This window comes from Sphaerodactylus townsendi, linkage group LG04, assembly GCF_021028975.2.
Source record: "Sphaerodactylus townsendi isolate TG3544 linkage group LG04, MPM_Stown_v2.3, whole genome shotgun sequence".
NCBI lineage: Eukaryota > Metazoa > Chordata > Lepidosauria > Squamata > Sphaerodactylidae > Sphaerodactylus > Sphaerodactylus townsendi.
Genome location: NC_059428.1, coordinates 33,140,861 through 33,154,149, shown reverse-complemented (window position 1 = coordinate 33,154,149; position 13,289 = coordinate 33,140,861). Strand labels below are relative to the sequence as shown.

Here is a 13,289-nt window from a genome sequence, read left to right as displayed (position 1 = left end):
CGGTCCATTGAATAAATGGGTTCATAGAATGTTCTTGTAATAGGGGTGAGCAACAGGTGTACTAAACCACAAAATGTGTGATTGGTGCAGCAATCCTATTATTTAAGTGGTTAAGAGCAGGTGGATTGTAATCTGGAGAACCGGGTTTGATTCCACACTCCTCCACCTGAGGCTTATCTGGTGAACCAGATGTGTTTCTGCACTCCTACATTCCTGCTGGGAGACCTTAGGCTAGTCACAGTTCTTCCTCACTCTCTCAGCCCCACAAGGTGTCTGTTGTGGGGAGAGGAAGGGAAAGGAGCTTGTAAACCACCTTGAGTCTCCTTACAGGAGAGAAAAGTGGGATATAAATCCAAACTCTTTTTATGTTTGTTAAATCATTTACAACCCAACTTTCCTAGTGGTTCAAGGTGGCTTACAATAATAGTTAAAAACCCTATTGTCGAAGGGTTTCATGGCAGAACCAACTGGCTTTTGTGAGTTTTCTGGGGTCTGGTAGTTTTAGCTCCTATCGTTTCACCTATTTTCAGAGGCATGTCACCAAGATGCTCCCAGCCCCAAATATGCCTGCCTGCCTCCCTGTCAAAAGCCCTGGCAAACAGGCAGACTTTGCAGCGTTTCCTACACCCTACTTCACTACATGCAGGAGGAAAGGATTGGGAAAGGGGGGAAAAAGTGTCCTCAATGACTGGATATAGTTTCAGGAGCAGGACTGTTGGACAGGAACGCGCTCAGTTCTTCTGGCGGCCCTTTTTCCTGGAGCTGAGCCCCGTTCACTTGAACTTCCATGGCCTTGTGGCGCGCTCAGAGGGCCAGGAAAGCGCCGCGGAGGCCGCAACTGGTTCCCCGGAGAGGCCTGCGCTGCCAGGAGCTCAATTCGCCGCCTCGGCCGCCGGGCGTGTGGCGCGAGCCTGCGCTCCGCCCCCGGGCCTGGGAGGCGGCTGCCTTTGTGGGCGGGGGAAGCGGGGCTGGGTGCATCCCCGTCACAAGGCCGGGCCACTGTAAACACCGCTGTTTGCCGCGGAGGTGCTCGGCGATGGGCGAGGATCTGGTGCTCGCCTTGGGAGGCCTGAGCCTCCAGCCCCGCGCGCAAGGCAGGGCCCCTCCTCGCAGGCGCCGCTTCAGCAGAAGCCTTTACTTGCTACGAGGCCTGCCCGGCTCCGGGAAAACTACCCTGGCCAGGTAACCCGTCCCTTTCCCCTCCTCTCCCCGCACGGACTTTTGGATGGGGAGCGGCTCAAATGCCCCCTCTTCATATGGGTCAGGTGCAGCCTGGCTGGAAACCTTGAAGCTTTTCCCTACGTTGCTCAGAGCACTTTGGACATGGTCAGGGGTGCACTTCGATGCTGGGGCATGGGTGTAGTTAAGTCTCAGATGTGGACTTGCCGGTAGAATTCGCCCATGTACTGTCTCTGGGGAGGGGAGCTTCAGATATTTACTTGCAAAGAAGACCACCCTCAATGTAAGACCCCTGGAAGTGGTATTATGCACACACACACATTGTTCCGCACAACTCTTGTTTGAATGTAAGAGGACTTCCTCTTTTTTTTTTTCATGGCAGATCACACAGGGTGAGTCAATACAATCGACAAGGTAGGATATTCAGTAAACATACAAGAGAGTTAGGATTGTAGAGCCAATCAGAAACCTACAAGCGGAACTGCACTTTTGAAAAACAACAACCCATAACCTTTCATTCGAGTAAATACTGTAATCTGTTTCACCTTCAGATCAGCTGCCATATCTTTGTTAAAGCTTGTTAAAGCTATCTAGATCTGCCAGGAAAAGCTGGTGTGGCCTCAGCAGGTGGCCATGAAAAATTGTTTGCAACCAATCTGCAGAGCAAGAGGAGCGTGAAATCGGGAGGGGCTGCTGCATGTTTCCTGGTTATCGCTTTCCACAGACTGCCCATCTCTCCAAGAAACTGATATTTTTTTCTCTCCTGTGTTGTTATCTTAGTTGTTTGAGCCCTATACCTGCTTCCTCCGCTGACACTGCAAAAACACAACAGAGCAGGGCTCAGCTTCAGAAATTACAGCCGCAAATCTATACATGTGATCTTTTTTTTAGTTATTTCCATGATGATAGTTCACATCAGAACTTTTTGTATTCTTAAAGCTCTTTACTGTAACAGCAGAGACTAATGAGCATATTCCAGAGAGCTTAGTCTGTTGTAGCAAAACAAAACAAGTCCAGTGGCTGCTTTAAGATCCAGGATACTGTTGTATCATAAGCAAAGTATCTGCTATGATATGCTGATGAGAATTGAAAATGCAGTAAATTCTCTCGATGTAGATACTTCTAGATTTCACACTTGGGTGGTATTTTCCAATGTTGATGAGAGGAAAAGGGCTGTCTGATAGCTTTGAGGAAGAAGAAATTAACTCTCTGGGATTTTCTTGTTTCTCCTTCACTGCTTCACATTTTCAGTGCTAAGGTTTGAAGGGGGCAAGCCCAGGAATAGCTTCATTTCTCTGGATGTATTTGCTCATATTTTAAACGAGGGCTGTACAATATTGCTCTAGCAAATGGAATGCACCCAGGGGCTTTGTAGCCTTCTGAAGTGAAGGGTAATAAGCAAAAAAGGGAAGGAAGTTTGCAGAAGTTACATTTAATGAAATGAGATGTTTACTTAAATGAGTTATTAGTTGTGCTGGCCCTCTTTAAGCCCCAGATCGTGTGACATGAAATAGGTCGTCAAGGTGGCAGCGTATTTGGCAGCATTCGTATCTTTATTTCTAATTTCCCTTCTCTGTAGTATAAAGGGCTTAACTTTTGTCTCCCATCACTTTGCCTGCTCTGGCATCTCCAAAGAGGACAACTTTTTAACAGTCACACAGTGGATGACTCGTGCCTGCAGCTGTTGTGCTCCTGCTTGGAGTCTCCTCATGACACTTTTATTTGATGCAAGCTGTGGGTCACAAGCAAAGACTAATGTAGTAGGTTTTGTTTAGGAAACAGTTTCAGCCCAAAAAGCTGCATTTCTGCTTATGTCGTGCGTGTCTGGTAACCACCAAGCCTGGAGAAAAATGCCCCTTCCTCTTTAACAGAGCATGCAGCTGAAGTTTTACAGGGCCGGGAGATAACATCACCTGGTAAATAACATCACATTAAGGGTGGTGGTGGACAGTGCTGTCAAGTTGCAGCAAATTTATGGCAACCGTGTAGGGTTTTCAAGGCCAGAGACTAACAAAGGTGTTTTGCCATTGCCTGCCTCTGCATAACACCCCTGGAATTCCTTGGTGGTCTCTCATCCAAATACTAATCAAGACTTCCAAGATCTACAGAGATTGAGCTCGCCTGGGCTTCCAGGTCAGGGCCTGCTAAACGGACAGACGGTTGGCCACCATATGTGGGTATTCAGCTCACCACAAGAACATTTAGAGATAATACTGAAAATGTGCTGGCTGAAATGTGGCAAGCATTCTGCTGAAAAACACTATCTCCTGGCTCAGTTTTGCCTCTGGGAAGTAGCAGGTGGGCTTTGAAGGCTATCTACCGGTAAGTGGAGAGGAAAAACTCTGAAGGGGAAGTTGTGAAAGACCACTGCCTGAGACCCACGGCCAGTCTGGACCAAGGGCCTGATTCCATGCAAGGGAGGTTCATGTGAATAGGAGACTCTGTGAAATCAACTGGTAAATATTATCAGAGTGTGCTGAGACGTTTCAGGGGGTAATGCTGCAATGTTTAGGTTTTTTTGCACGAGGGTGCCAAATCTTCCCCAAACCCTGCTTGTCATATTTGCGCACTGAGGGCACAGCTGTCTGCATTGGCTCAACAGTAGAAACTCATGACATAGTTGTAGCTCTTTTCAGGAGTTTCTCATAAAATTATAAGAAGCATAATTCTTTAATAGAAAGCTCTGGCATTATCACGTACAGAATGTAGCGTACAGTTCTGGTCACTCGGTCTAGAAAGGCAGAAAGAAAACTGAGCTTGAGATGTAACAGAAGATAAAAATACAAGGTGCTTATTTTGTATTATATTTTTGGGGAGGAGGTTACCTTGCACTTGTAATTTTATAATATGAATCCATGGCTGCGTATCATGTGACCTGTGAAACCAAGTGCAGCCTGCCAGTCACTTGAGAAACCTGTTTTTCGTACTTACCAGGAACTTACATTTCAATTAATTGGCAGACTTCTAGATTTGAGCTGGTGACCTGTCTTCCCCTTGGTGGGTTACAAGATGAGCAATCCTTTGTGGTGAAATGTATCTGTACTCATCTTGGATAGCTTGATTTTTTTCAAAATTAGTGTCTGAACTGAAACCAAATCAGTTTTTAAAAAGATCTAGGAACCTGAACACCAAATTTTAATAGGTTTTCAATCTCTGTTTTATTACAGAAGGCTAATTTCCACTCTTACTTCTCAACTGCTATACCAGTGGTGGCAAACCTTTGGCACTCCAGATGTTATGGACTACAATTCCTATCAGCCCCTGCCAGCATGGCCAATTGGCCATGATGAAAATTGTAGTACATAACATCTGGAGTGCCAAAGGTTCACCATCACGGTGCTATACTCTGTCTTGCCAAAAGATCTAGCAGGGATCTGCAACCAGCGGCTCTCCAGATGTTCATGGACTACAATTCCCATCAGCCCCTGCCAGTGTGACCAATTGGCCATGCTGGCAGGGGCTGGTGGGATTTGTAGTCCATGAACATCTGGAGGGCCACTGGTTGCAGATCCCTGAAGGAGATTTCAGAATTAATCTGCCACTTCTTCCTGGACCTTCTTTGTGGTGGAAAGCTCTGCTGTGGTCCTAGTGCCTACTTATTTCTTCCTCCTGCTTCCAATTCAGTACTAAAGAATCTTTTTTTAAAAAGTGCCATCGTTGTCAAAACCATTATTCTGGGCACTATGAATCATTGAATTTTGATAAGAGAGCATTTATAGTGCATCAAACAATGGTCAACAAGACTTGCCTTTTTGAACTGCAGAGATCGGCACTGGTCTAATTTCCTGCTTTGACTTATAAATCTGTAAACTGCAAGTGTATCGCCAATAGCAGCAGCAGGTATTACAAGCCCACAAAAGTATTTGCGCTCACTATCAGCTACACTAATTCAGGTGAAGCTTCCTTGTGTTTAGAGGTTTGTTAGCAACAGAGCTTTCCTTACTGCAAACGATACATCTACACTGTATCTTGTGCAGGTTGGGAAACAGATATTTAACTAGTAAATATTAGTCTTGATAGTGGGGATCAATTGGCAAATCTTCTATAAATACAAGCTTCAGTGTGCTTGCCACATACCTTGGAATGCTAAAGATAGGAGGACAAAAAACCCTATTTTAAGTTTGTGGGTGTCTCCTATCTGCTTAAATCCTCATTGTTTACCTTTATGAGATAGAGTTGAAGCAGAATTGAGGTTTCTAGTAAAAATTTGTGAGTGGAGTCTTAAGGCAGAGTATCCATATTGGTCCTGTGAACACAAACATTAATCTGCCTCCCATTTCTGTCTGTTCTTCATGATTATTCAAAGTTTCCTGTTTGTGCCAAGTTGTCCCATCACCCAGTTTCTCAGCTTACTCATAGTTCTGAAAATTTGGGGGAAGAATGACACACTCATGAGATGTATCTTGGTTTGTGTTCCTTTGCCATGTGCCTATATTTGGTTGCAGAGTTAGTCATGATCTTACACCCCATTGTGGCTGGTGTAGAACTTAAGAACATAAGAAAGAGCCTGCTGGATCAGACCAGAGTCTATCTAGTCCACTTGCAGTGGCCCACCAGATTCCTTTGGGAGCTCACATGCAGGATGTGAAAGCAATGGCCTGCTGCTGCTGCTGCTCCTGAGCACCTGGTCTGCTAAGGCATTTGCAGTCTCAGAACAAGGAGGATCAAGATTGGTAACCATAGATTGACTTCTCCTCCATAAATCTGTCCAAGCTCCTTTTAAAGCTATCTAGGTTAGTGGTCATCACAACCTCCTGTGGCAGCATGCACTACATCTTTTTCTAGTAGTGAACACAAAAGAAATTTTCTGGAGACTATTTTAAAAATTCTTCATATTAGTTCAGAAATTGATTACACTTGGTCTACATAACATATGACAAACAAACTTTGGTTCATGTGTTGGTTTTTACTTCAGATTTTTTCTGCAAACCTAAGCATTTTCCAGGTTTGTAGAAAGATCTGCCTTGTTTGTTCATGGTTCCAATCTCTGGATTTAAATATCTACAGATTTGTCCATGTTGAGAATTAGGTATATTGATATATTGACATTATCTTATGTTTTCTAAGAATTAAGTTGGAAGTGGAGCTCAGCACCACTGAATATCACAAGAGTGCATTCCATCTCCTTTTGAATTGAGATACTCCAACACAGATTATTGTATTTACAAAGGTATTTTCTCTGTGAGTTTACGTACTAAACTAAAGGATTTCAGTAACCCATGAATTCTCCTTGTGGATTTTTTGGTTCTTCAGGCAATTGAAGCATCAGTTTCCCAGTGCAGTGATTTTCAGCACTGATGACTACTTTTTCACAGAGGATGGCGATTACATATTTGATCCTGATTGTCTGGAAGATGCGCACAAGTGGAACCAGAAAAGAGGTAAGTAAAACTCTTCTTAGCACTTGTGGTTGGGACTTAGCCTCACACCTTTATAGTTTTGTGGGTTGTTTCAATTCTTACATTTTGTATATGACACAAGTTTTTCTTTAAACCTGGAACAAAGCTCGGAACAAAAAAGCAATGCCAGAAATAGCCCTTAGTATACAAATATTTATTTATTTTGCTTTTGTACTATTCATAAATATTGCACAGAACTATAGAGTTGATTAAAATACTATACTACTAATATTGGTTGCCATCCCCTTTTAACATCTGTTGATATTTCAAACTGCTGATATTGCAAGGTATTCGATGTTCTTTGAGGACTTTTGAAATACTAGGTGTTGCAGCTTTTATTGACTTCTGTGCTGCTGTTTTTATTGTTTTGCTTTATGCTTGAAACTGCCTCCAGAAACTTATTTAGGAATAGGAATTTTTAAAATTGATAAATATTTAGACCTTAGTTACTTCAGTCTTATAACATGGGGAGGCGGGGAATGCAGTGTGCAAGCTAACAAATGGAGGGATCAAATTAAGTATAAGATTTTGGTACATAATATGCAACAGAGTTTTTGTCAAACATGACATAGTGATTTGTATAGTCTATGCCAGAGGTCTTCAAACTATGGCCCTCCAGATGTTCAGGAACTACAATTTCCATCAGCCTCTGCCAGCATGGCCAAGTAGCAGGGCTGATGGGAATTGTAGTTCCTGAACATCTGGAGGGCCATAGTTTGAAGACCCCTGGTCTATGCCCTCATTTTACATTGTCGCTGAATCCTAAAAGGCAGATGTATCCCCATTGTAATTAAATACATTGCAGTTATTGTTTATATATTCTATTTGTTTCCCAATACATTTTCTTCTCTATATCTTTTTTTCTGGTAGAAGTTACATTATCCAACAGGCAACTTAGCCACAGGAAACTTGTGTTAACCTTATTGAAGCTCATCAAATAACTCCCAGATGACTACTGAAAAGAATTGTGGGAAATAGTGAGCACAAATGAGAAAGGAGAAAATATCATTCAAATCCCTGTTTTTACTACACTCCATGGTAATTTAGGATTAATTTATAAACTGCTTAAAGCAGAGATGACCAACTGATGACCTGTAGTTTGTCTCTGACAAACCTACCATATTCTATGTTATTAGAAACTTCGCACAAATCTTCTCATGTCAAGAAAAACATTTTTTCAGAAGTTGCATGGAGTAGAGAACAACTTCAGCTGCATCTGTCTCTTGCATTTTTCTATAGTTTAGGCACCAACTACAATATGCTGGTAGGAGCAACTTTAATCTGAAGCCCCAACGATAGCCGGAAGTTGATATGAGAAAATAGACTCCTAGCCTTTGGACCATTGCTTGAAGATAAGCAAAATACAAAAGTTGCCCAAGCTTTCCAGAGTTAGGAACTGATAAAACTATTACCTAGATCAATGTCTGCTATCTTTTCCATTTCTTATTTAGAATGGATTGGCTCATACCAGTTTTTACACCGGTGTGAAATGGAATAAGGCCCTTCATGACCCCCTGAACAGTTACTCTGGGAATCATGGGATCCAGATAAATGTCGTCTTGTGCACGTAGAAAAAACTCATAGGATGCATCCCATTTGTGGTATTAGCATAGGTGAACACCATGAAACTGAAAATAAGACACTGCAAACACATAATAGGAATCAACCAGACTCTAAAGATTATCTCACTTCCTTTGCTACTTGAGGTTACCACAGGTTCATTTTCGAAGGGACAGTTTGGCGATAGGATTGACAGGACGTGACTGGCTCCAACCTAATTTGTTTGGTGCTTTAAAACGCTTTTACATTTATTATGTTGCCTTGCACTGTGAAAAGCAATGAAGAATGGGAAATCCCCCGTTATTATTGATAATACCAACATCCACGCTTGGGAAATGAAGCCATATGTGATAATGGTAGGGAAAATTGTGCCCTCTTGTAATTCTTAATGTTTAGCCATAAGTGATGGACAAATATAACCCAAAGTTTTTGAAGAAAGTAGAAGAGCTGTGGCAAGCTGTAAGATTTAAGCATATCTCAAACCTTAAAACTTCTGTAGAAGAAAAATATCTTGCCCAAGGCCAGAAAGACTCCAACTGACTTGGGCTTCCTACTCCGTTCAAACCTCAGCTCCATCTTGTTTTATGATAGTAAACTTTGTTGGCAGCATGTTTTATCAGAAAAACACTGTCCAATTTTCAGAAACCACAAATAATTCAAAGGAATTTTCTGTACATTAAATCTGTTGCCATATATATGAAAAAAGTGCTATAATGTTCTGGGTTCCACACAGCTATTTGTATCATAATCCATATCAATGAATAGCCCACATCAAAGCCATTATTTGTTTCTGAGATGCAGTGTAGTGTAGTGGTTAGAGTGCTGGACTTCAATCTGGAACACCTACTGTTCCATGGAGGTTTGGTGGGTAAACTTGAGCCTATCACACTCAACCAAACCTACCTCATAGGATTGTTGTGAGGACAAAATAGAGGAACATAGAACAATGTAAGGTGATTGGGCTTCCTGTTGGGGAGAAAAGCACAGTACAAATGAAATAAACAATCGGAGGTTTCTTTGTAAACTGTCTTGCGTTGAGTCAGGCCATTGGTTCGTCTGGCTTGACATGGTTTATTCTGAGTGGCAACAGTTGTTCAAGCTTATAGGTATTTTTCAACTTTGCAACCCTAGTTCCTTTTTTAAGATGAAGGAATTAAATAGACAATGCATGTGGTCTGCCATTGAGATATGAGTCATGCTTCAGTGTATTAAAAAATCCTCCCATTTTGAAAGCATTCTTGTCTCCATACAAATAATTCTTATTTTTTTGAAATGAACATAACTATTGTAGTCAGTTTGCAAAAGGATACAGATGACTTTCCACAGGCACTATCAGTGCTGTGAAACAAGTTGGTGGACTATTTGAATACAGCGCTTCCTTCATACGGAGATGAATTATGACTGGCATAGGCACCTGATTGGATAGTGTCCATGCCATTACGCATGGTGAGACTTTTTTGTCCCTTGGCATGCGTATCTATATATTTTGACATTTCAGAAACTGGAAAAATCACTAATAAATTCTAGAATTTCTGGTGCAGTCTGCTAATTCCTCTTCATTCCCTACGCTTGATGCAGTTTTAACTGTTTAATATTTTAACAGGGCGGTTTTTTTAGTGTCCGTAACCCGCTGTACTGAAAGCACAGAACTTATACTATGTTGCATGTTTCATAAGCTTTGCTGCTTTTTATGGAGAATGAACTTTTTTTGTCGGAAGTTGGCTACTTGTTTGGATTCACAACACCACCAGAAATGTTTTCTGTTGTATTTTTAAAATTTGCCATATTGATTATAAATCTCACAAAACTAAAATGGAGAAATAACAAAAGCCAATTGATTTGAAAACTGTCACATGTACAGCTTCAAAAGCGCAGCTTGTGCTCTATATTATTTTAATGTATGATTCGTTAGAACTTTATCAAGGTTTTAAATAAGATTAATTCACACTGCCCCCATCCCCCCAAAGAGTATGATAGTACTACAAAGACTACAACTTCTTCTTTTTTTTTGCTGGTTGTTCAGTTATATAATTGTGAATGGCTAAGTTATGACAACATAGGTGAGGGGTCTTCTGACACCCCCCCCCCTTTACCCCAGCAGTAAAAAAGTAACATGGAAAATGCTATACAATATGATGAATGATTTTTAAAAATAATGCAGATTACAAACTGCATTTTTTCACATTAGGCACTTGAAAACAGTTACGAAGTTATATTTCGAGAGCCAAATACACGCTGGAAATTCAATGTTCGTGAACTAGCAAGGTATGTTTTTGCTATAAATTATCAGATCATATTTTATGTATTCAGTAAAAAAAACCTGAATGGGAAGTAAAAACATATTCTGCATTTTTATTTTTCATTAGTTTTTACTTATTTGTAAACCTATATCAAGTTCTTAACATCTCACACTATTTAAACGCACAAATTAAATGCACATTAATAGATAATATAATGATGTGAAAAATAGTTAGGGATCCAAGGACAAGCTGAACACTGATATCACTGAATTACTCGACCAGTACTCTCGCAGAAGGGGAGAAAAATTATATTCCACATAATTTCTACAGGGAATTTCAGTCCATGCTGGCTAAAGTTATTGAAGCAACGCAATTTATGCTTAATCCATAATAGGATGAATCCTACAATTCACAAGGGGAACTCTGCTTTCTGAATGGAACATTTGGAGCATTATGGGGTGGCAGGAAACACTGCCTAGGTTTCAGGAGGTACCCAGGAACAGTGGTGGCCATGAATTGGTGATTTGCAGTGGGAGAGAATTGACAACAAATCTTTTGGCTAGTCCACTTTTGCCTCATATACAGTTTGTGTTTATCCACATTCTTGGGACAATTGAGACCCAAATTACATGAATTGACCAGGGATTTGAATATATGTTTACTTTTCTCCTTTGACTTTTTTATTGTACAGACATAATAGCCATGGTGTTCCAAGAGAAAAGATACAGCGGATGAAAGAACAATATGAACATGATGTTACTTTTCATACTGTGCTTCACTGTGAATAACCAACTAGTTCTGTCAATAGACCACATGGAGTTCGCAACACCCGAGACTTTCCCAATCCAAATTCAGCATTCTCCAACAGATGAGCTCACACCCACTATTACAAATTAAAGATAATTTAGTAGGAGAAGTGATCCCCACAGGGTCTTTTAGTGTTTCTGCCAAGCTGTATATGATTTTGTTTTACGTTTTTAGCTATTTTGTACTATAAATACTTGTATTTTTCTACTGAATGAGATTGACGTTTTAATTACCTATTCTTTTCAAATCTTAAAAAATTATCTTCTCTAATCCAAGCTACACTTCCAGACCAAAGAGTAAATTATGTGTACTCATAATATTCTTCCCATAATTCTTCCCTCTCTCACATATACTTTATCTCTATTTAAAGTTATTTTTCTGGCTACAGCTATTCTATGTCCTGCATAAACATTTTGGACAGGTTTCCCCACTAAGGATGGTGTACTGGCAAAGCACCCCAGTAACTGTCAGCAAATACTCCAATACCTGTAAAAGTATTTCTGCAAGCCAACACGCTCATATACTGCTATTGGTAAGGGAACAGCACCCGTTCTTACAATAGGTTGTCGTCATTTTAATGCATTTCTTTTTGATAAAAGGAGTGTGCATAAGTGATACTTCAGATAATCACTATCAGTTCACTAATAGATAATTGTAGAGAATCTTCATTCCTGTGATTTATTTTTTGCTTATATCCTGGTACTGACCATCAGATCTAAACATTATTTGCATATTAATATATAATGATAAGCCCTACATACACACTTTTAAGTTGTCTTAAACCTTGCAGTTAGACAAGGTTCTGCTTAGAGACGGAATTTTCTGGAACTTTTGAAGCCGTGAGGGGAACTTTTTCCGTTCCTGTGCCCCAAAAGCAGGTTTGGGGGAGATGAAATTTATTCAATAGTTACTTTCCTATTTTGCTGCTTTAACAAAAGAAAAATGGCTTGTCTATGTGTGAAGCTGTTTGTGTGCCAGCAAAACAGGGATGGGAGAAAATGGTGAAGGTTGTTCTTGGTCAAACTCATGAGTGTCATTATCAGGATCTGTGGGCAATGCCTTGGACTTAGCTGGTAGCTGCATAGGCGTGGAAACACCCAGATTTTAAGTTTTTAGAGAATTACCCAAAGTTGGAGACCCCCATTCTTCAGGACCAACTCTGTTTTACATTCCATATTGTGTGCTGTACTTACAGTTCCATACTGCCATCATTTGCCTATGGTAGCCTCATTGCCTCTCCACTTCTCACTTTGTAAGCTGTTTATATCCTCATAGTTTTCCTTTGCTGTTGTACCATTCTGACACTTATTCATACTCTAGATTCTGTCATGATTTCTTTTTCTTACGTAACCTAGCATTCAAGATTTGTTCATACAAAACCCATGATAATTTATAATCAGCTTTACTTCATACACATTATTGTTGAGTCTCTTCTCAGTGGAACACAACAGTCCTGTTTGTTAGCAGCATATTTTAAAAGTGAGTGTACAGGGAAGATACTGATGTCTTAGAGATTAAAACTTAATGGAAGCATAATTTACAGCTTTATCAACATTCAGTGCTAACTATGCTTCTTTTTTGACATCTAAGCCTCCAAAATCTTTCTTTTTTGCTCCCCACATACCTCCACTTCTGCTACGTATTTGCTATATCAGCCTCTAAGCTCCTCAAAGCAGTGCAACTCTTTTTACTGATGGAATGAACAAAGGTAAAACAGGGCAATAAATATCTATCCCAAATGGCAACGTTATGTCAAATGTTTTTAAATTGCTAGGTTTTTTAATTGATGTGACAGAATAAGTAAATCTGCTTGCATTTCTAGAGCAATTTTCTTATCAGATTTGTGTGTTTTGTATATTTTTAGCACTATGTGTTTTATGACTTGGACACAAAGTGGGATCTGTTCATTCCCCCCCCCCCCCATATGACTGTGTTTACTGTTTTAAAATAAACAAGGCAGCCAATTATATTAACTCTTCTGAGCAGTATACAGACTTCAGAAAATAATGTAGCATGCAAACATAACAATTCCAGAAATCACCTAGAGTAGTTTACTTTGTAACAGCTTATTTGGTGCTAATAAAGAATCAGAAACACTTTCAAA

At 40.4% G+C, this 13,289-nt stretch overlaps 1 protein-coding gene across 1 annotated transcript; it reads left to right on the top strand.

Annotated features, from left to right (window-relative positions):
* Positions 1-931: 931 nt before the first annotated feature.
* On the top strand, positions 932-13,289 carry N4BP2L1 (NEDD4 binding protein 2 like 1). Its single transcript, XM_048492615.1, has 5 exons — positions 932-1,182; positions 6,433-6,563; positions 8,409-8,494; positions 10,327-10,403; positions 11,070-13,289. Exons 1-5 carry the CDS (start codon positions 1,037-1,039, stop codon positions 11,164-11,166), a joined length of 537 nt encoding a protein of 178 aa, XP_048348572.1. The 5' UTR covers positions 932-1,036; the 3' UTR covers positions 11,167-13,289.

Coding starts and splice junctions, on each gene's coding strand:
- N4BP2L1 (XM_048492615.1), top strand. CDS start 1,037: ATGGGCGAGGATCTGGTGCTCGCCTTGGGAGGCCTGAGCCTCCAGCCC. Junction 1,183..6,432: donor GGGAAAACTACCCTGGCCAG/GTAACCCGTCCC, acceptor TTGGTTCTTCAG/GCAATTGAAGCATCAGTTTC. Junction 6,564..8,408: donor GTGGAACCAGAAAAGAGGTA/AGTAAAACTCTT, acceptor GCCTTGCACTGT/GAAAAGCAATGAAGAATGGG.